This window comes from Panicum virgatum, chromosome 5K (genome assembly GCF_016808335.1).
Source record: "Panicum virgatum strain AP13 chromosome 5K, P.virgatum_v5, whole genome shotgun sequence".
NCBI classification, from domain to species: Eukaryota; Viridiplantae; Streptophyta; class Magnoliopsida; order Poales; family Poaceae; genus Panicum; species Panicum virgatum.
Genome location: NC_053140.1, coordinates 1771110 through 1792264, shown reverse-complemented (window position 1 = coordinate 1792264; position 21155 = coordinate 1771110). Strand labels below are relative to the sequence as shown.

General features: G+C 47.6%; 5 protein-coding genes across 7 annotated transcripts; 1 reads left to right on the top strand and 4 right to left on the bottom strand.

The window, feature by feature from the left end:
- The first annotated feature begins 2494 nt into the window (after window positions 1-2494).
- Window positions 2495-5116, top strand: LOC120705583 (protein RICE FLOWERING LOCUS T 1-like). The gene is made up of 4 exons (XM_039990013.1): window positions 2495-3140; window positions 3218-3279; window positions 4537-4577; window positions 4707-5116. The coding sequence occupies exons 1-4, from the start codon at window positions 2946-2948 to the stop codon at window positions 4928-4930; spliced, it is 522 nt and encodes a 173-aa protein (XP_039845947.1). The 5' UTR covers window positions 2495-2945; the 3' UTR covers window positions 4931-5116.
- An 87-nt stretch (window positions 5117-5203) lies between these two features.
- Window positions 5204-12290, bottom strand: LOC120705578 (ABC transporter D family member 2, chloroplastic-like). Of its 2 annotated transcripts, none has more exons than XM_039990006.1 (10): window positions 11809-12290; window positions 10959-11145; window positions 10810-10877; window positions 9952-10278; window positions 9663-9827; window positions 8377-8605; window positions 8048-8289; window positions 7637-7958; window positions 6091-6362; window positions 5204-5864 (listed from the first exon to the last, which is right to left on the bottom strand). In XM_039990006.1, exons 1-10 carry the CDS (start codon window positions 12079-12081, stop codon window positions 5670-5672), a joined length of 2280 nt encoding a protein of 759 aa, XP_039845940.1. In that variant the 5' UTR covers window positions 12082-12290; the 3' UTR covers window positions 5204-5669. The 2 variants fall into 2 exon arrangements, with proteins under 2 accessions (XP_039845940.1, XP_039845941.1); XM_039990007.1 differs by having other exon boundaries at window positions 10810-10872; window positions 11809-12262.
- An 848-nt stretch (window positions 12291-13138) lies between these two features.
- LOC120705584 (cytokinin hydroxylase-like) lies at window positions 13139-14163 on the bottom strand. 2 transcript variants are annotated; one of them, XR_005688001.1, is made up of 3 exons: window positions 13763-14162; window positions 13556-13625; window positions 13139-13405 (listed from the first exon to the last, which is right to left on the bottom strand). XR_005688001.1 is itself a non-coding variant. In XM_039990014.1 (2 exons), exons 1-2 carry the CDS (start codon window positions 14033-14035, stop codon window positions 13608-13610), a joined length of 291 nt encoding a protein of 96 aa, XP_039845948.1. In that variant the 5' UTR covers window positions 14036-14163; the 3' UTR covers window positions 13143-13607. The 2 variants fall into 2 exon arrangements, 1 of the variants encoding a protein (XP_039845948.1); XM_039990014.1 differs by having other exon boundaries at window positions 13143-13625; window positions 13763-14163.
- Window positions 14164-15538: 1375 nt separating this feature from the next.
- On the bottom strand, window positions 15539-17260 carry LOC120705579 (GDSL esterase/lipase At5g45910-like). The gene is made up of 4 exons (XM_039990008.1): window positions 16891-17260; window positions 16533-16751; window positions 16287-16435; window positions 15539-16218 (listed from the first exon to the last, which is right to left on the bottom strand). The coding sequence occupies exons 1-4, from the start codon at window positions 17141-17143 to the stop codon at window positions 15700-15702; spliced, it is 1140 nt and encodes a 379-aa protein (XP_039845942.1). The 5' UTR covers window positions 17144-17260; the 3' UTR covers window positions 15539-15699.
- A 1486-nt stretch (window positions 17261-18746) lies between these two features.
- LOC120705581 (GDSL esterase/lipase At5g45910-like) lies at window positions 18747-20491 on the bottom strand. The gene is made up of 4 exons (XM_039990011.1): window positions 20171-20491; window positions 19706-20064; window positions 19324-19600; window positions 18747-19214 (listed from the first exon to the last, which is right to left on the bottom strand). Exons 1-4 carry the CDS (start codon window positions 20439-20441, stop codon window positions 19012-19014), a joined length of 1110 nt encoding a protein of 369 aa, XP_039845945.1. The 5' UTR covers window positions 20442-20491; the 3' UTR covers window positions 18747-19011.
- Between the last annotated feature and the right edge of the window lie 664 nt (window positions 20492-21155).

Sequence of the window (21155 nt, the reverse complement as noted above, 5' to 3'; positions counted from 1 at the left end):
CCACGCTTTGGCGAGAATTCTGCACTACTAGCTCTGCTTGTCGCTTCCTGTGGCTGCCAATGTTTATTAACCAACCAAACACTGGCCAAGATTTTGTGGCTCGCCTCAACTGCGGTGTGGCTGGTTGTGGCTAGTATCCAAACAGCCCCTTGGCCTGCCAGTGCCCAGTGCCAGGGGTCTCTTTGTTTCCTAGCCCCAGAGGCCAGAAGCCCGTGTGCGGCGTGTGGACCTGCGGCCTGCCCGTGCCATGCGCACGACACGCCGACCCGTACGCGCGCGCGCGCGTGCCTGCATGCCATGCACTGCGGGCGCATCCGTCTGGTCTCATCTGCCTCTCTTCCTGACCGGCCGATACTCGCAGGCCAGCCAGCCGCGGAGAAAAAAGGCTGCGTGCAGGTGCAGGTGCGGAGCGGACGTGACGCTTCCACTATGAAAAAGTCCAGGTTCCGACGCCAGGCCAGCCTCTGCTGCACGTTTTAATTTTACTGTTGAGATTCTGATAGGACCAATGAAAAGACCAGGAAATTATTAAATAATGTGTTGCAATAACAAACGCTAAGACAGGCGGATGTACACTACCGACTACTCCTTTTGCACATCACGGGCAGCATGGACATGATCGATTGATGCTGTGCACCCTCCCAAGCATAAAAATTGATAGGAATCTTTTCAAAAAAAATTGATAGGATCACTAGCTAGTAATGTGTGAGTATCAGTTGAATGAAGGTGTAAACAGCCTTGATCGGTCGCTGCAGTGACTGTTAAGTTGTTGGTTTCACAGAGACCATGGTAGGTGCCGAATTAGACAAGAGAGGAGTACTTGATTAGAGTTATGCGTGGCATCTTATCGTAGACGAATGAATGGATGAATGAGCTCGGGATAGGATAGATGACGAAAAGGCTAAAGGCTAGTAGTTTGTATGAGCTGCAGTTTTTGGAGCTTTTCCAAAAAATCGTTGCTGTCATTTAGATGATGCTTCTAACTTTCTAGGCTCAAAACCCTAGAATAAAACTGTACGCTGTATTGGCATACAGTTTAGCATAAACGAAAAGACTAAACGAGGAGGAAGTTTCATCTCTATGAAATCTCAAGTGGCAGACTGACAGTTTAGTATAGTTACTTAGTTTTCAGTTCTTGCAACCGTACCATGAAACTATATACCGATGCTGGACTAAGCTGCTTAGTCTAAGCATAACATGTCTAGTCGCGCAGCATTTAGCGGCAAACACAAGCGAATACTCCACGTATAACGACCGCTCGGTGCGTAACTGCCTGCACGTACGTCCGACTGCACGGGGCCGGGAGCCGGTGCAGAGGATCGATCGACACGTCAGCGTAGAGATATTTGTTTTGTCTGTGCGGGTAAACGGCTGGGTCGCGTCGACGTGTCGATGTCCTGCGTGTCTGTTGAGTCGTTGTTACCGCGCGCGGCGAGATCCAGCCTGTTCGTCTTGCTGATTAGCTATGGCTGGCTGGTAATCAGCCGCTGCATTACCAGCCACTACAGTATACATCCTCCTACAAAAATCAGCCGTTACAGTGTTCAGCCAAGCCAAACCAGTCAGCCGAACATGCCGAAAACCAGTGACGGGCCGGGTAATTGTGGCGTGGACCCACCGGGGGAAGAGAGAGAAGTCCGGTGGGCAGGGCAGCCAACGGGAACTCGACAGAGCGGGCGTGACATGATGGGGGCTGAGAGCTACGTGCGGGGGCCTGTCCCTCCTGACCTCCCCCTCCCATGCAATCCACCGTCTCGTCAGCCGTCACTCCTCGTCCTCCCATCTTGCAAACATAGTACAGCGGTGAAACGCCTCCATGAAACTCTGAATCTCTTGTTTAATTTCTACTCCACCACTTTTCCTCGTAAATGGAGTAGTAAACCATTATTCATCTCTAGTTAATTTATTACTCCCCCCGCCAAATTAAAAGGGTCTCTTCTTCTTACTGTGTTCGGCTGGAGCAAGCAGTGTTTTTCTCTCTCACCAAATCAGCATGAACCACCAGCACCAGCCAGTCATCAGTACTTTTCTCTCACAACAAATCAGCATCAGCCACCAACCACAGCCAACCGAACAGAGTTTCGTCAAAATGGTAGAGAAACTCAGAAACAAGCTCCAGTAGGATTGGCTAGCTCCAACTGATGAGGATGTATGTACGCATCTCGACCCGCTGTAGTTGTTTGTCGAGTGTTGACAACGTTACCCTCTAGCTGCTTGTTCCAAGCAAGCTTAAGGTAAAAGAAAGCGGATGGGAAAAATCTTGATGCATGTAATAAACGGCACATCGATCAGAGCTTGGCCGGCTGTCCAGGCTCAATGAAACAGTAGTATCTCTCCGGATCCTGTAGCTAGCTTTGGTATGATCTGATGTGTCTACTGGTGCCGGATGGATGATCCCCTAGCCCCTAGGCTACGCTGCTGTCGTCCTCCTGGCTAGCTTTCCTCGACGAGCTAGCAAACAGCACATTTGACCGGCCGGCCCGGCCACCGTACCCACTCCGCCCCATCCTTTCCCAAACCGCCAAACGCGTCGTCTCTTCTAGCTCTCCTCGCCTCGGCAGCCACCGCGCGCAGGCGGATGGACGCCGGCCGATTCACACACACCCAGCCGCCCGGCCCGGGTGGGGATCGACGCCTATTGTCCAGTCAGCACCGCCCGGGCCCCATCTGCCGCCACGCTAGCTGCTTCCGCACGCCACCACCTCCCCTAAGCTCGGGCGGAGCAGCTCGTCGTTCAGCTCGCTTTCCGGCCCGCCGCTACGTCCTCTATAAGTAGAAGCAGAAGCAAGCTGGTGGGTGGTGCAACGTGCGCGCACGAGGCGATTCAGTATTGGCGCGGTCTGCTCTGGTCTGGTCTGTTGGGCGGCGGAGGGCGACGATCGAAGAAGAGCCAGAGCGACAAGAGGACGGAGCCTGTCGCCGCCGCCGCCGCAGCAGCCAGCAGCATGCAGCGTGGGGATCCGCTTGTGGTGGGGCGGGTGATCGGCGACGTGGTGGACCCCTTCGTGCGCCGGGTGCCGCTGCGCGTGGCCTACACGGCGCGGGAGGTCTCCAACAGCTGCGAGCTCCGCCCCTCCGCCATCGTCGAGCAGCCGCGCGTCGAGGTCGGCGGCCCCGACATGCGCACCTTCTACACCCTGGTACTAATACTAATTAATTGGTCAGCTACCTGCTGATCCATCTGATTATAATCATCAGAGTGATTTATTTGCATCAGGTGATGGTGGATCCGGACGCGCCAAGCCCCAGCGATCCCAACCTCAGGGAGTACTTGCACTGGTAATTAATCTGCTACTAATTAATTGCATTGGCACGCCACAACAGTACAGTTAACCGAGACAGATCGATCTAGCTATAGCTAATTCCATCAGAGAGCGCGTTCGAGCAAATCCCAAGCTTCGTGCAGGACTACTTCAATTCTTTTGTGCAGAGAGAGAGAGAGAGAGAGAGAGAGATCTGCAGCTTGCATATCACGCCATGCGATCTTGTCCATCTCATCAATTCCCGTCTCTTTCATGGCAAGGCACAGAACACGTGTACTGTCAGGATCTTATCTACATCCACCCAGGGTTTTAAAATCCGACCGGACCGGCCTAACCGCCGCCCTCCGGTACCGGTTTACCGGACCGGTTAGGCCGGTAACCGGTGGAAACCGGTTGAATTCAAATCCAAATTCAAATAAATTCAAAAACTCACATGCAACCGGTTCCGACCGGTTTACCGGCCGGTTTGACCGGTTTACCGGCCGGTTTTACCGGTTTACCGGTCGGTTTGATCGGTTTGAAAATCAAAAGTTCCCGTGCAACCGGTTTACCGGCCGGTTTGACCGGTTTACCGACCGGTTTGACCGGTTTACCGGCCGGTTTGACCGGTTTGATCGGTGGGCCTTCATGGGCCGGCCCATTTTTTTTCTTTTTCTTTTTTGATTTAACTTTAAATTCCCACAAACTATACTAAATGAATGAATTTTTTAGAAAATTTGACACCATTAGATTCATCACACCTTGAAGTATTTTTAGGAATTTTTTGGGAATTTTTCATTTTTTGAATTTAAATTTAAAATTTGAATTTTGGCCGGTTGGGTACCGGCCGAAACCGGAACCGGACCGGACCGGTTTGACCGGTAACCGGTCAAACCGGACCGGTTCCCACCGGTTAGGTTAACCTTGCATCCACCTCGTACCGGGGGGCGGAGACGGGGGGCAGGCCCCCCCCCCCTATGGTTTCTAAATGTACATTGAACATTTGAATTTTTGATTAAATTTTTATATAAATTAGTATGGTTGATTCCCCCTAATAATGAAATATTAGCTCAAACATACACTATTAATAACTAGTGTATGTATGGAATAATGAAGGATTACTTCTGACAGACAGAACATAATGATTGTGTTATGAAATATCTATTTTGTTGATAACTTTAGAGGGTAATAAATTAATTAGGTGCAATCATAAAAACACACAGGAGTTTCCCGGCGACGACAGGAGTTTCTTTTGGTATATATATATATAAATTATTTTGATCTGGTATTGCAGGCTGGTCACTGATATCCCGGCGACGACAGGAGTTTCTTTTGGTATGTCCTGCTCAGAGATTTTTTTTTTCATGTTTGACCAACCTATACAGCTAGTTCAGACTTCAGATCGATTCAGTCCCTGTTTAGTTATTTGAGCATTATTAATTCACAGTATACTTGAACGCACAGGGACTGAGATCGTGTGCTACGAGAGCCCACGGCCGGTGCTCGGAATCCACCGCCTGGTGTTTCTGCTCTTCCAGCAGCTCGGCCGGCAGACGGTCTACGCCCCAGGGTGGCGACAGAACTTCAGCACCCGCGACTTCGCCGAGCTCTACAACCTCGGCCTGCCGGCCGCCGCCGTCTACTTCAACTGCCAAAGGGAGTCCGGAACTGGTGGCAGGAGAATGTGAACTCCTACTCGATCGTCCCGGGTGAAATAAGATTGATGATTGATTGATTGGGTATATTATATACAAAAAACTGAGACAACCTTTACATCTGGGAGGAGTATATATATTTGATAGTTCTGGCAGATTATTGGCCATGGTTATAATAAGACTATAAAGCAAGCAAAAATGACTAGCCTGATGAGTCAACATGACTACTGTCTCTCTCTCGCGAAAGAAATAGGCCCATGTCAGTCCAACTTGTGGAAGAAATCGGCCCAGCACACACTTTTTCCCTTCGAGTAATCCATGTGATTAAATTCATCATCTACTACTAGCTTCATGTATTCCAAAAGTACATTGTCACTCCAATCTTGAAGTTCCTATTACATGCTTGAAACAAGGAAATTGAGTAAAAACCAGCGCAACGACTCCCTTGCAACTTCTAAACTAAGAGGAAGTTCAGATACAGATCAAAGAAGTGGTCACACCAAGATCATAAGTACTTGCATCCGTATTATGTACACTCGATAATGACCTCTAATGTCTGAGTGCACAAGCGAAGATAGCTATCCTGCCCTGCGGCTCGGGTCGGCAGTCGTAGGATCGTAGCATGGAAGCAATTTTGACGATCCAACTGAATAGTGACATCCCCAGACACAGACAGTCCAACTTCAGCTTGTTGTGGGACATATTTCTGATTGGGGCCAAGCGTGGGACGAAAACTGAGGAAGGGGCAAACAGGGGCCAAAAGCTGAAGATGCTATGAAGAGAATGGAGATGACTCTTCAACTGAAATCTGGCTTGTGGGCTTTAGCTCCCAGTTGCGTAGACCGCTAACTGTCGACTCGGACTTCAAAATGTACAGGGCCTTGTTGTGGAACTTGTGAAGTGTTTTCCGGTGACCGATGCTTATGTAAGTAATGCCTGCAGCTTCGATCTGACTGTATAGATGAGCCTGTGCCAGAAATAAAACCAATCAGAATTGACATCGAAGTAGGTGTCCACTATTTGCACAGGATATGCTCCCCATAAAAATGATGTTCTAGAATACCAATTTCTTCCCTTTTTTATCCTCTGTAACAGGGTGAAAACATGTCTGCAGTTCAGTGGTTGTAAATCCAAGCCTAGCATTTTCCGTAATTAAAATAAAACGAGTATAGAAGCAGGATGAGAATCATAACCTCATTTGTTTCATCTAGTGCACTTGTTGACTCATCCAGTAAGACCAAAGTGGGTTTAGCAAGCAATAACCGAGCGAATGCAAGACGCTGCTGCTCCCCAAGAGAAAGAACACTGGCCCAATCATGCATACAGTCCAAGCCATTGAAACGAGGCAATATATAGCCCAGCTTGACAGCCTCAAGCACTCTGATCAGTTCAGCAGTTGAGGGCATCTCTAGCTTGGCACCGACTCCATCTGATGTGGAAACTTCAGATAGAAATGGAAGAGGATCTGGCATTTTACAGAAAGAATTTCAACTTAGCTGCACATGCATATTTTAGGAACTGGGGCCCAGAATGCTTTCACACTTGATAGCAAAATTTTTGACGATTGCTTTGTTCCACACATCCACTAACAAAAAAAAAATTGTAGTACTGATGCACCTATATTAGAAACAGAATGGTCCGTGCAGAACAATACGAATAAGGGAAGGCAGAAGAATCATCCAATTGAGTCTTTGCTTCCACAGTCTTTTATACATTTACTTCCATTGGAAGACATGATACTGTATAGTATTTTTTACCAACACGAACTTGCTAAATACCAATCTATCCCCATAGTGTTCGTCCCTGACCTCTTCCAAACATGTTGATATTGTGTATGACATAGCAGTACGCCAGTACCTATTCTTTTTAATCATTAAGTCTTTAGATTGTAATGCACACAGGCCCAAAATTCTAACTTTTGTCCTCCCTTCCCTCAAAATGTTAATTTAACATAAACTTATTAGGCTCCGTGCCTTTGGGTTTATATGCTATCTAAAAATATTAAGCTCATCTAAACTGATTAATGATTACCACAAACATGGGTCACTTGAACTGTAGCACTCATCACAGCATCCAAGTCACAAAAAAAAAAGATTTGTAATTTGTAAACTGATAAGAAAGTATCAATGATGAGCTGCGAAAACAAATGGAACATGTTAGATGCACACAAGCTATACATGTATAACTGAATCATTTCCTTCAGAAACCTTCAGAATACCAAAACCAGGATAAATTCAATAAAAATAGATGAAATATTTATCACAAACCACCCTCAGTACAGGTGCAATAGTGCAATTGTCAAACCATGCAGGTATTCATCAACAAGCATAGCAATGTTCTCTTATAAAAAATTGAAATCTATCTATCAGTGTATGGGCCCTATTTGACTTGGCAATGCTAGAACTCTGAGATCCACTGTCAGAATATAGTGTTTGTAGAATAAAATGAAGTTTAAACCACTGTGTATAATCCAAAACAAGAACAATAGCTCAACCAAATACCCTCAATATTCTAAGAATATTTGGAGCTAGGGATGGGCAGTTCCAAAAATTCTTGAAGCTGGAGCTCTGCCAAACATGCCCAATGATATCCAACTGAGTTCAGATTAAAAACAACTTATGCTGGCACAAACAATAGAAAGGAAGATTGATATTACCACCTTAGTAATGTTTTTCTTTTTATGTTATGTTTCTTTATTTATGAGAAAATCACTGTTTCCAGCAGCACAAGGATAGTTACCTGTACTTTCAGCATCATTATTTGGCGAATGATGAACATCTTCACTCCATGTAGGATAGAGTAATTGCTGACGAAGTGTGCCCAGGACCATATATGGTCTTTGCGGGACGAAGAATATTCCATTGTCTCTTCTTTGCTTGGAATTTTGTAGAACTTCTTCACCCTCTAACTTCATATCAGATGGCTCATCAGAACTTACATTTGATTTTTGAAGCTGCATAGAACCTCTCACGTGGTATATAATGTCCCCATTACCACTAGTCCAGAGCCCAGCCAGAGCACGCAAGAGCGAGGTTTTCCCACTTCCACTAGGGCCCATCACCTAAAGGTAAAGATAAGCATATCATTCCGATCAGGTGTCAGCACTAACATTTATTCTGCTGATATACAAATAGTTAAAGAAACTGGTACCAATAGGTGGTCCTTGTCTTTTAGTTCCAAAGTGAGGTCAGTAATAAGAATATTTCCGCTCCTCGGCGTTATCAATGTCAAATTGCGGATCTCTAGAACCATGCATGGATCAGATTGTGTGAGTGATCCATTTGAACTAACAGAAGACCTGCTGCTCTTGAAAATAATGTTGATCCCATCAACGCTATCGCTTTGGGATGATAGAGAGGACTCATTTCCATCCAATAGATCATCGAATTCACCTACAATGAAGAATTTAATGTCATTCAAGTTATCAAAGGGAAGGAATTGAGGAGGGAGGGAGGGAGGGAGGGGGATAGAGAGGTCACCTAGACGATCGATAACTGCTGAGAATGCACTGATCGACTGAAATTGGAAAACAATGAGAGAAAAATCACTGAGGATATGATTGAAAGCAGACACTGATTGGTTGATTACTCCAAACTCGATTTTCCCTGAAAAGTACATTGGAGCTACAACTGCAGCTGGCAGGATCTGAATTAAATATCGATAACCATTGGTGAAAAATTCCAGATTCCGAGAAGCTATCAGCAATTCCTGCAACATAACATAAACACATATGAAATACATGAAAGGAAAAAGTCTAAATTACTCCCCTCAACTATAGCCAAAGTCTGGATAACCCCCTAAACTATTTTTTGGTTCATTTTACCCCTCAAACTATCCCATTTGGTTCAAATTACCCCCTACTGTAATTTGTCCTTTTCATTTCTTCATGTATAAGTGGAGTTTTAAGTTGAAATTTTACAATATGATAGTACACACCATAACACATGTTAGAAAACTAAATCATATTTTTTTTATCATTATTTTGATAGGTTAGGATATTTAATAACAAATTAGTCGTTGGAGTTCAAAATTATATGAAAAATAATGGGGAAAATTATAAAACTTTTTCTAAATATGCATTGTGATGTCCACTACTACCCTGCAAAATTTGAAATTAAATTCAACTTGTGTAAGGAGAAACAAAAAAGATAAATTGTGTTATGGGGTAAAATAAACTAAATGACATAGTTTAGGGGGTAAATTGAACCAAGTCATAGTTTAGGGGGTTATCCAAACTTTGGCTATAGTTGAGGGTAGTAAATTGAACTTTTTCCTACATGAAAAGCCTGTAGTGAATGTTTCTGCCTAAAAAAATAGAAAATAAATAAGGAGCTGCAGAGAGTGCCACTTCAAGAATAATAGAAATACAGAGCCAATTACTCTAGTGAGCGACTGGACATACAACCATTAACAGGTTTTGAGATCTAAAATCTAGCTTACTCAGTATTTTAATACAGTAGTAGTATGAATAAGAATTTTACTATTGAAGCATGGTAATATAATATATTATTAACAAATTTTTCTCAATTTATGCAGCAGCATTTTAATGCCAAAATGTAACCTGATTGAAGAAACAATTGAAAATGAGCAAGTGCTATGCGATCTGATTGTGATTGGTTTCCAAGTTTCACATTCTAATCCAACTGTCATAGGCTGGAACCATCACCTGATGGTAACTGGTTCAGATGTGATTTTGAGAGTGCCGGAACAACAAACAAAGAAATGATGAACAACCGCATATGGCGAAAGGACAGCAGTGGCTTACACTTAGGTTGTCAAAAGCCCTCCTGAAACGATCCAGCAAAAGTTGCAATTCGTTTTCCTCACCTCCGTAAAAAGCAATTGATTCAGCATTTTCTCTAACACGGACAAGTCCATACCGAAAATCAGCTTCTTTCTTCTCTTGCATGAAGTTGAGGTTGACCAAGTTCTGTTGATTAAAGCATAAGAAGTATCAAGTCTGTGAAGACTGAAGAAAGAAAATAGTCGAACAATATAATAAATTCAATGCAAGTTAAAGATAAATAATGCTTACTAAGTTACTAGTATCTTACCTTACCAAGGAAGACACTAATAGCAGTGCCCCCAAGAGAGTACACAACAAGAACAACGAATAATGGTGGATAGATTCCGTAAAGGATGTTGCTAAATGATATCAAGTCCACAGCAGCATTCAAAAGTGTGAGAGAAAATGCAAGCGCTGTTCCAGTGAATGCGCTGAGATCATCATTTATCCTTTGGTCCGGATTGTCAATTATTGATTGAGATTGAATCTTATAGAAAGTTCTGTTGTTGAAGTAACGCTTCATGTAATAACTTGTCATCCAAGATCGCCATCTCAATGAAAGGGTTTCTTTTGCATAATCTCTCAATACAAAGAACTGCAGAATAGTGGAAGCAGGAATTTGACATGTTGAATTGAAAAATTATAACATCAAGCCTACAGACAACACAGTTGCACACTATGTAAAATGAAACACAAAGCAAAAAAAAAAAGTATGTTTGTCTATTGGTTGGTGTTAATACTAGCAGAAACATCTCCCCAGAACAAACGCTGGAAACCAGGAACGAAGTTAAAGAAACTGGCAGTTTAGCGGCCATTCAGTGTGGCAAATACAAAATGTTCGCTTGCATGACTTTTGCTGGGACAAATTGTTGAAGGGAGAGAAAGCCATGCTAATTTCAGACAAGAAAAATGACCACAAGTGTGCTGGTGTCTTTGGCACAGCTAGGAAATTATCAAAAGTTTTGAATCTACATAGCCTCGGAAAGGAGGATTTATTATCTTGGCAGTTCTTTTTTCCCTTTTGGTCACCAAAGTGAAATGAAGTCTTATCCAGGTGATACAAATAGTTGAAATTAGGCTAACAGCATGAAGAGCAATACCTACAAAAGAGCAGCAATATGCTCACCGGAATTCCTCCAGCAAAAGCACCCAGGTAGTAGAGCAGTTGCTGGGTAAATTTTTCTTGATCCTTATCTTGCAAAAGAGAAGAACCCCAAAATGTATTAGCAAGTAGCCTGAAAATGTCATTACTACTACAAGAACACCAAATCATACCAGCAAGGGCATTGTAGAAGTCACGACCCAAGAAGTTAAATCCAACACTAATCCCTGTGGTTCCCAATGTGAGGGCAAACACAACAGCAAGCCTCAGCCTTGCTTGGGTTTTGTCCTCCGACCACCAGTAGGGGGCAGCAACTTTCCAAAATCTTGTAGCTAGTGTCTTGAGATCTGTACCAGCCCTCTACAAGTACCAGCATGACACCAAAAAGATAAATGCACATTCATCAGCGATTCAGCGCACAGGGAAATGGCAACCCAGCAAAGGAATAACATCAAAGTTAGGATCACTAAACATGCCTTTACATGAATTGAAACAGAAGTGAGTGATGGTTTCTAAATTTTGACATTTGACATCCTCTCCACAAAATAAAAACCCAATAAATATGCGTAGAGCATTAGAACATATGCACAAGCTAGAGTCGCATTCAGAATAGGATAGTGGATTGAGGTTGTGAAGTTTGACATTAATCCAACCAAGTTGAAGCACATTAAGAGAACACCGCAACAATGCGTCGAAAATTCGAACTTAGCTTAATTCCGTATCTATCTAGAAAGTGATACAAAATGACATCCAACGTTCTCTTGCACAGTTGCAAGCCAGATTTATGTGCATCTAGCACCCAAATCCAAGCTCACACCTCGCATCACAGCCGAAAACAGCCCGCTGCGAAATCTACCAATGCAGTGGAACTGTGGAAGTGCGCAACTCTAAATCTACAAGCCGGTGGCATCAATACTCCAGTACTAGGAACTCCGAAACCAAATTGAGGTCTACACGAAGGGAGCAGAGAAAAGTGCAGTCCGCCCGCCCCGGGGAAGAGAAGCGTCAGCACCGGAGCATCACCTTTTCCTGTGAACCAGGGGCAGCGGCCTCCCGGCCGCCGGCGGCAGCGCCCGGAGAGGGCGCGACCCTTCGGCGACCGCGCCGGCGCATGGCGGAGGCCACGTACGGAGGGGGCGCGGGTCCGAGTCCAAGGCGCCGCGCCGCGGAGCCAGTGCCGGAGGCGGAGGCGAGGCGAGGGGATGGTCGCGGCAGCAGCGTTAGCGCTGGCGGCTGCGGAGGTTTAGTGGAGAGGAAGCAACAGCATATCGGAGTAGAAGTAGACAACAGCTGCATCTTTTTTCGCCTCGCTTTTCCACCCCCTGCTAATCGGTCTGTCTGGTTGCTTCCGTGTCTTGCAGGGAAAGCTCGCTCCCGTGCTCCTTGCCGCGGGGGAGCAAGCAATGGCGGAACGCCGCGGCGGAGGAGGCGGGGAGCAGGCCAGCAGCTCCACCGCGAGACCACGCTACGGCTACCGGGGGGGCCGCGGCTGTTTGATCCGTCGGCCGATGCGTGGCTGGCGTGTGGGGCCCCGACGGAACGGGGCCTCAGGGCGACGGGGCTCGTGTCGCGCCGGGGACCAAGGTGCCAGCTGCGCCACACGTGGAGCGTGTTGGCCGCAAAGTGCTCGAGATTGGGCTGGATCAGACAGAGGACCGTGCGGCCCAGGTTAGTTTGATGGATTTTGGAATCAAATCAGAACACAAAAGCCCAGAAATGCCAAGGATAAAATGAAGAGGAGGGGGGAAACGGAGAAAAAGGATGGGTGGGAAATGCCAGGTGCAGGCTTACTGTTTCAAGAACTAGGATCTAGGAACTTTGGCCAATTTTAGGTGATCCCCTGGAAGAAAAGATAACGGCATCCCTTATACTCACTCCGTTCCATTGTAGTAGAATGGGTGGTGCGGCAAGCTGCGTTGGGTCGGCATCCGATCAACAGCAGAAAAAGATGTGCAGGAAGCCGGCCAAAAACCAAGTGTCTGGGCTTTGCCCCGCCGCCGTCGCCATCCAGCGCGGGGGCCGGGACTCCTCTGCCTGCTGCTGCTAAATACTTCTTCAATGTAGACGGCGAGCAGATAGACGGGACGAGCGGCGACGATTCCGATCCTGAGGGCCGGCGAGCGGTACTGACGGCGACGTTCGAACGAGGGAGTGCGGCAGCCGCCAGTAGGGATGAAAACGGTCGGGAACGGTCGGGAAAACCTCTTAACCATTCCCGCAACTGTATTTTTTAGCCGGTAACGGGAGCGGGAGCGGGAACGGGAAAGACGGACGGGAAAACGAAAACGATATTGCGGGATATCGGGAACGGAATATTTCGGTCGGGAACATACCGGTTACGATCGGGAATCGATAACTCAAAACAGAAACACCACACATGTTACCACTTCAAAGATTTAGCTCGATGAAATAATTACAACTATGCATAACTTATATGCAAACAAGTAGATGCACCCCATACACACTAGCAAATACACACATCAAAAAGAGTTCGAGAATGGTAGAATTTGACACACTGCACGCCGCAGCTACATACATTTCCAGTTCGGCAGTTCCAGTGACCAATCCAAATAAAAAATCCAATTCGGGCAGCAGTAGTACAGTCTGCAACTTCTCCATCCTACAAGTCAAAGAAGGTATTCCTAGTTACATTTGTAATTGGACAATCTAAGCTAGCTGAGTTGGAATTCGAACATACAGTGAGTTGTTAACTATTGAACTAGCAGTTTTGTACATCAATTGAGCCAACATGATTTATCATACATACTACCTCACAATTCTGTCTCGAAGCAAGCGCCTCTATAACTTTAAGATACCCATAATTAAGGCCACCTTCTTATCTGAAAAAAGAGCAACGGAGACATATAAATCAGCAAGCAAGATAGTGATCAATTCTTGTAAAACAATCAAAACTAGTTCTCTCGCCCGTCTGCATGGCTGCTTGGGCACGGGCAAAGAGCCCACAAGGGAGTGCCACCTGCCGCACTGCCGGCACTGGGAGGGAGCCAGGGAGGGAGAGCCGGAAGTGCTGCAGCATCATGGCGAGCACCATCTTGGCCTCGACGAGCGCGTGCACCTGGCCGACGCAATTGCACGGGCCCGACGCGAACGGTAGCAAGGCCGGATGCCGGCCCGCCGCGAAGCACTCCGGCTTGAACTCGTAGTGGTGGATGGCGAGCATCGGGATCCCTACCAAAAGGCCGGCCGACAGGTGCAGGCCGACGGCGAGCCGGATGTCCTCGAACACCATCGGCGGCGGCGGGTACAGTCGGCGGGAGTTGCGTTCTCTCGGAGAGGGGGAGCGATAAGCAAGGAATCCATGGGGCAAGGCGGCGGCGGCTTGGACTGTGGGAGTGCGTGCGTGGAGAGGGGGGTGGGGGCTGCAGGGAAGGGATTAGGGTTCGCCCGTTCTGGTGTCGGGTTGGGCCGAGTAACATTCGTGGGCTGTGGGCTGAAATGTAGTTTTGTCTCTTAATGCGGGAAAATACTGCAGGATTTTCCCGGCCCAAATACGGGAACCGGCAATACGGTTGGGAAAATGACTGAACCGCTTCCGCTCCCGGTTTCGCCGGATTTTCCCGTATTTTTCCCATTTTTCTGTTTTTCCTGAAAAATGATATCTGAACGGGATAAGCGGTATACGGTGCCGGTCGGGACGGGATTTTCCCGTCCCGTTTTCAACTCTAGCCGCCAGCTGAGATGCTCGCGCCTTGGCTGGATCGGGTGGGACCGACCAGACCGGCGGCCACGACTCGACGCCCGCTGCGCTGGATGAGATCTGGGGGAGGGCGGACGTGCGAGGCCGCTGTTTTTTGATAAGATACCAAGAGGGGTAAAAATGAAAAACGGTCAATGATGGACCCGATTTAACGGTGTTATGCTACTTTTTGTAGGAAAAAATTGACGGTACTCGCCCTGTTTAGTTTCTAAAAAAATTTCCGCATTACCGTCACATCAAATCGTTAGACACATACATGAAGTATTAAATATAATTAAAAAATAATTAATTATATAGTCTAACTGATTAGCACAAGATGAATCTTTTAAGCCTAATTAATCCATAATTGAATATTGTTTGTCAAGTAACAACGAAATATGCTACAGTACCAAAATCTAAACCTTTTCCCAAACTAAACACAGTTTGAAGGATAGACAAAGTTAAATTTCTAGTGGCACTAGGTAAGGCCTTATTTAGATATATAAAGTTTTGACTGTAAAGCACTGTAGCACATTTATTTGTATTTGATAATTATTGTCCCGCCATGGATTAACTAGACTCAAAAAATCCGTCTCGTAAATTATAGATAAATTGTGTAATTAGTTATTTTGTTTAGCTACATTTAATACTTCATGCATGCATTAAAAGATTCGATACGACAAAAAATCTTGTAAAATTTTAAAATTTTGAAGGGAACTAAAGAGGCCTAAGCTCCGCGGAATTTATTAGTAGCACAGACGCACATGGATGGAGTAGCATAGAGCTGTCTACATCCATAGCAAGGTCTGCTGTCTAGAGCTGTGCGATACATGCTGCAACAAGTGGGAGTGGGGTACAGTCTAATCTGGTACGACACTTCAAGGCCGCTATAAACGCTGTTTAATTAAAACCTCGATTAAAAAAAGGAAAGTGCCATGCATCCATGTAAATATATGTGTGTCTATGTTAGCACTAGTATAGGTTCAACATGTCTTGATGATGCATAGGTTTAAGTTTTCTGCTTAGCTGAAAGATCTCTCATGCACTCGTGTTCAATTGTACCAAATGCTGTTAAGCATATTATTATTTACCATTACTCCAAATTCATCAACAGCATTTCTGTACAAGTTATGGGCCTGCAAGCATATTTTTTCCATGACATGATTCCTATCAATCCAAGTATCTCTGTATCTATCTAATCCAAGTCTGACGAGCTGCTAATCCGTCGCCGTCGCCGTCGTGTTGAGGATGGGCGGGTGGGCGTACGGACCCCTAAGCCAGCCGTCGGCGATGCGGCGGTTGGCCGCCTCGGTGAGGTGCACGCCGTCCCAGTTGACGTACTTGGACGGGTCGGCGCAGGCGCTGACGCCCGGCATGCCGCACAGCGCGGCGAGGTCGACGTTGTACCTCCCGCCGACGCCGCCGCAGCAGGCTCGCAGCTGCTCGCCGTCCAACCCGTAGCGACCCGGTGCCGCGGCGAAGTCGATGATGGGCGAGTACAGGTCGGCGTAGACGACCCGCACGCCGGCGGGGGACCGGCCGCCGAGCCGCGCCAGGGCGCGGCGGAGCTGCGCGTTGTGCTCCTTGGACAGCAGGTTCAGGTCCCTGAGGCACCCCGTGCCGGGCTCGTACTCGCCTCCGGTCTGGTTGGCCATGAGCACCAGGTTCGCCGGCGCGCACCCCAGCGGCGGGATCCCCGACACCACCACTGTCTTGCCGCCTTCCTTGATCAGTTTCTGCGCAAGGCAGCGGATCAATTTTGGATTCCCTGCTTGCCGCACGCGCTGTTCGATCGTTAGCCTACCTCCGTGGCTGCGCAGATGTTCCCAACGATTTCAGGCACGTGTGATCCGGCTTCATCGACGCTTTTGCCGGCGAGCAGCATGACGGCGTAGTCGTTCCAGCCGAGCTCCCCGACGACGAACAGCGCCTCCGCGAAGTAGTCCTTGCATGCTAGAGAAGAGAGTCCATGTCCAGTCCAGAGCGCGCCAATGAGTTTTGCATTGTTGAGGATCGGAATTCGGAACACCAACACCAAGTCATCACCAACCTTGGGGCGAGCTGCAGAGCGAGGGCTTGAGGGCGTCGAACCACCCGAGCTGGATGCTGAGGGAGATGTTGAACGGAGAAACAGCCTTGAAGCCCTTGTCCACGAAGAAGGCTCGCTCCAGCGCCGTGGCTCCGCCCACCGCGAAGTTGGCGCCTCGCCGGAAGCTCTGCTTCGCCGCCGCCAGCGACGGCGGGAGGAGAGGGAGACCCAGCGCTTCAGCTGCATACATCAGATTCAGATTCAGCATCGTCGTCGTCAGAGTGGGGTTTCATCAGATTTGCAGTTAATCGATCCCCCAAACAAAGTTCAGCCATGTGCTTGCTTGCTTGCTTGCTGCAAGTAAACTGAAGTTGGCTACCGATGAAATCGATGGACAATCTCCCGTCGGAGGCGCGGCCATTGGGACGCCCGAAGAAGGTCATCCCGTACGGCGGCTTCACTATCCATACACCGGGCGTCGCGGTCGCCAGGCCGCCGTAGAGGACGACGAGGTTGCCGGTGTCAGTGAAGGAATCGCCGAAGCTGAAGATGTAGCTGTAGTTGCTCTGAATCGAAAAGGAGAAGATGGGGAGTAAGAGAAAGATCTGCAACAAGACAATTATGAGCTTCATTGTAGCAGTAGCTGCTCCCGAGGATCAGAGTAGCAGGTTTCTGGTCTCTACTCGTTTTTTTTCTTTTGATGGCGTCTCTACTCGTATTTTGAGAGCTTGGGATCTCTACTCGTTTTTTTTCGAAAAGGAGAAGGGCTGGAAGGGCCGGTAATGGAGCTTTTCACCAGAAGAGATGGTTCAGAAGCAGAATTGATATATAATTTCTTTTTTGGCTTCTTCCTAGTTCAAACCAGATAGTTTCTTTTGGAGCTTGTTTTCTAGCTATGCTATAGCAGCCTACATGTTGCTGTGTTTTTGCTTGTTGGCTGTAGTTATTCGTGTGTGAAGATTAAGGCCGGAACTTTCCATATTTATTCTAAAAAATGGAATCTTCTGCGTCGTCATTGCTTCAGGGGAAGTAAGTTGCATTTGCTATATATCTCTGCAGAATGCTATTAATTAGTGCAGTACAATATATGCATGATTGCCTATAAAGTCAAAAATTGTTGTATATATATTGTATGATAGTCCATGCCATTGTATGTTTTACATAATGCTAACAATGAAAAGTCAAATGAAATTCGATACACAATGTGGAAAAATATATGCTTTGAATAAGCATATCCTTCTCGTCTTTGAACCAACAATACAATCTAATACTAACTAAAAACAATACAATCTAATACAGCTTTCATTTAAAAGAAGTATAAATATACACAACTAGGCAACCTCAGAAGGCTAAGGACAAAATTATAAAGGGAAAACACAACTACACCAACAAAGCATGTAGGCTGAAATCTGAACTCACCTTGGAAAGCATCACTCTTCAATGGAGTACAAAAGCCTTGTTGATCATGACACCTGGCTAAGAAATGAATTACTTTGCATGTATTCTTCCCAACTTTTGATCTAATGGAGCCCCTCGACTCTGTTTGCAGTGCCAATTTAGTCCCGAGTTATATACACTCGATACTGATTTTGCGGTTGACCGCTCGCGATGGTCGACACGCTGCCCCATGTGCCCGTGCACGTGGGGGCATGGTTCACAAAACCGGACGGGAACCGACGCGGTTTCCGCGGTTCCCGTTTCTCGTTCCGATTCAAAAACGAAAACCCAGTCGGAAAACGCCGGAAACCGCACGGAAACGCCGGAAACCGCCCGGTTTCCCGTTCCCGGACTTCACCGGGAAATAACTTCCCGACGGGAAGTTAAACCCTGCGTGGGGGTCAGTGGGCCGCATGATAGCTACCAGGATGTGTCTGTGCGGCATGCCCTTCCCGGCTTAATTTTTTATTTCTTTGTTTTTTATTGTCTTGAAAGTTTGTGTCAAAACATTTATTTCCAAGTTCTCTATCTCAAAATCTTTTGTTTAAAGTTTTTTAGCTCCAAAATTTGTTCTTTTACAAAATTATGCACCACGATCTTCCTTCCAAAATTTATCAATCTCAAAATATTCTAGTACAAATTTTTTCACGAATTTTTTCTGTTTAGAGTTTTCCTCTTAATTTTTTTTCTCAAAGCTTTCCTCTGTTTGATGCGAGGGTGCGGGATTCTAGAAACTGTGAGGACTGGACACATGCTCTTAAGATGCAAATGAATCTACTGTACGGAACAAATTTTACAGTCGACCGTAAATTAGACTGCCCCGTTATATACATGGCTTCCAAGTAGGCATGACATGTCAAACACACATGTTCACATAGACGTAGGCAATTAGACATGACACAAGACTCCAATAATGGAACTATTTTTTCCACAAGAGAGAAGTTCGGTTTACACCCTTCAACTATTATAAAAATCTGATTTTCAACCTTAAACTACAAAACCAATAACAGAGGCCATCCAACTGTTGAAACCGGCCAGTACTAGGCTCTCAACAATTTGATTGCTAGAGTCCGCAGTCGTTTATGCTGCTAAGCCAGCCATCGGCAATGTAGCGGTAGGCTGCCTCCGTGAGGTGGCCATCCCAAAACAAATAGGTTGACGGATCCCGGCACACCGTCGCCCCTGGCTTGCCACACCCGGCGCTGACGTTCACGTTGTACTTCCCACCGCCGCCGCAGCAGCATCTCAGCACATCCCTTGTGAACCCTGCAATAACACTACTGTCTATTCTTAACATTTCGATCCATAACAAAATTTCAACAAGAGATTAGTCAGTCAGTCGTAATTATATTACTGCGATAACTAATAAACTGACCAAACTTGTCGGGAGACTCGACCATCTCCATGACTGGGCTGAAGAAATCGGCGTAGATGACTCTGGCATCTGGGCGCGCTGTCCGGACACGCTCGAGCGCCCCCTTCAGCAGCGAGTTGTGGTAGACGGCCAGGTCGTTGAACTCTACCAGGCAGCCCGTCCGGGAGTCGTAGGCCGCCGGGTCGGCGCTCGGGAAGAAGGCGAGGTTCGGCGGCGAGCACCCCAACGGCGGGACCCCGGGGACGACCACGGTGCTCGCCCCCTGCTCGATCAGCCGCTGCCAAGAATTGTTGGTCCAGACTTGTGGTTCAGTTCGGTGTTGGTGATCGGTAGTTCAATTCAGTCCCCGGTGTTAGTGATCCAGACTCGTGATTCTTGTTACCTCGGTGGCGGCGGAGATGGTGTTGACGACGTCCGGGACCAAGGATCTGATCTGCGGCAGGGTCTTCCCGAACACGGAGAAGCTGTAATCGTTGACCCCGAACTCTCCCATGAAGAAGAGCGACCTGCGGAAGAAGGCCCTGCACTCCGCAGGGCGGCACAGCGACGGCTTGAGCGACTCGAACCACCGCAGCTGCACGCCGGAGCTGGTGTTGAGAGCCAAGTGCCCGACGACGGGGATGTCCCTGTAGAGGCCGGCGTCGCGGGCGAAGGCGCCCGCCACGGCGAAGTTGGCGCCTCGCCGGAAGCTGCGGCGGCGCGCCAGGGCCGGCGGCACGAGCGGGAGGTCCAGCTTCTCCGCTGCGGCGCGCACATGGCAGCATGGCATGGCGAGCGAATGAGGACACACCACGGCACACTAGCTAGCGGACTTGAGATGATGAGCCCGGCGAGCGCGCTTGCTTACCGATGAAGTCGATGATGAGGCGCCCGTCGGAGCTGCGGCCCGTGGGGCGGCCGAAGAACGTCATGCCGTAGGGGGGCCGGGCCGAAGGGTTGTCGAGCGAGAGCTTGGCGAAGACGACGACGTCGTTGCCGGTGTCGGCGTAGGAGTCGCCGAAGCTGAAGATGGAGTCGTAGCGCCGGGTGATGGGGAGGGAGGAGGCCGGCTCCGCTGCCCCCACCACCATGGACGGCGACGCGAGCAAGAGAACCGAGAAGACGCCGAGCAGCTTCATAGTTGGTAGCTAGGGATCGAGATTGGAGCTGGGCATTTTTTTTTTTTACGGTCGTGGGTCGGGGGGTGGGGCGGCGGTAGCATCCCCACCTGAATATATTGATAGGCTTTCTGCAAGCCAAATTGCCAATACAACAATTATATTTTGGAGATAGCGGTTTTAAAACTAGGGAAAGATGGTTTTTCTAGGGGTGTTACATTGAAGAAAACGTAGAGCACCAGACATCCGCAAGAATCCGATCCACCACCGGCCACCGTTGGCACCACAGCCGCGCGTCCTCTTTACAAACAGACCAAAACCGCGAGAGGGAAGGCGGCACACCATTGAAAACGAAGTTGTTCCGTTGCTTCCATAGCTGCCAGCACACCAGGAGGATGTAGATAGAAGAATGTTTGCTTGGCAGCATTGTCGGACAAGGGACAGTCCACAGCCGGGACACTGCACCCTTCCGTGTTCAACCCAAGTGCAGACCAGATGCCAGCAGCAGCGGGGCAGGTGAAGATGAGATGGTCGCAAGTTTCATCCGCTTGGTTGCATAGCTCACAGCATGCATCGTCGACGATATTCTTCAGCATGAGGTTTGTATTGCACTGCACCTTTTCTTGAACAAGGAGCCAAGCGAAGAATTGAATCCGCGGAGGCGCGTGATTCTGCCAGACAAAGGTGGAGAAGGCACACAGAGGGGCACCTGTCGTCTTCATCAGCATCTTGTAG

Excerpts from the sequence above, each read along its gene's own strand:
- LOC120705583 (XM_039990013.1), top strand. The coding sequence starts at position 2,946 with ATGCAGCGTGGGGATCCGCTTGTGGTGGGGCGGGTGATCGGCGACGTG. Across the intron at positions 3,141-3,217 it reads TGCGCACCTTCTACACCCTG|GTGATGGTGGATCCGGACGC; the intron begins GTACTAATACTA and ends TATTTGCATCAG. Across the intron at positions 4,578-4,706 it reads GACGACAGGAGTTTCTTTTG|GGACTGAGATCGTGTGCTAC; the intron begins GTATGTCCTGCT and ends TTGAACGCACAG.
- LOC120705578 (XM_039990006.1), bottom strand. The coding sequence starts at position 12,081 with ATGCAGCTGTTGTCTACTTCTACTCCGATATGCTGTTGCTTCCTCTCC. Across the intron at positions 11,146-11,808 it reads CCCCTGGTTCACAGGAAAAG|AGGGCTGGTACAGATCTCAA; the intron begins GTGATGCTCCGG and ends TGGTACTTGTAG. Across the intron at positions 8,290-8,376 it reads AGCAGTTATCGATCGTCTAG|GTGAATTCGATGATCTATTG; the intron begins GTGACCTCTCTA and ends TCTTCATTGTAG.
- LOC120705584 (XM_039990014.1), bottom strand. The coding sequence starts at position 14,035 with ATGGTGTTCGAGGACATCCGGCTCGCCGTCGGCCTGCACCTGTCGGCC.
- LOC120705579 (XM_039990008.1), bottom strand. The coding sequence starts at position 17,143 with ATGAAGCTCATAATTGTCTTGTTGCAGATCTTTCTCTTACTCCCCATC. Across the intron at positions 16,752-16,890 it reads ATTGTCCATCGATTTCATCG|CTGAAGCGCTGGGTCTCCCT; the intron begins GTAGCCAACTTC and ends TGATGTATGCAG. Across the intron at positions 16,219-16,286 it reads ACATCTGCGCAGCCACGGAG|AAACTGATCAAGGAAGGCGG; the intron begins GTAGGCTAACGA and ends TGCCTTGCGCAG.
- LOC120705581 (XM_039990011.1), bottom strand. The coding sequence starts at position 20,441 with ATGAAGCTGCTCGGCGTCTTCTCGGTTCTCTTGCTCGCGTCGCCGTCC. Across the intron at positions 20,065-20,170 it reads CCTCATCATCGACTTCATCG|CGGAGAAGCTGGACCTCCCG; the intron begins GTAAGCAAGCGC and ends TGCGCGCCGCAG. Across the intron at positions 19,215-19,323 it reads CGAGTCTCCCGACAAGTTTG|GGTTCACAAGGGATGTGCTG; the intron begins GTCAGTTTATTA and ends GTGTTATTGCAG.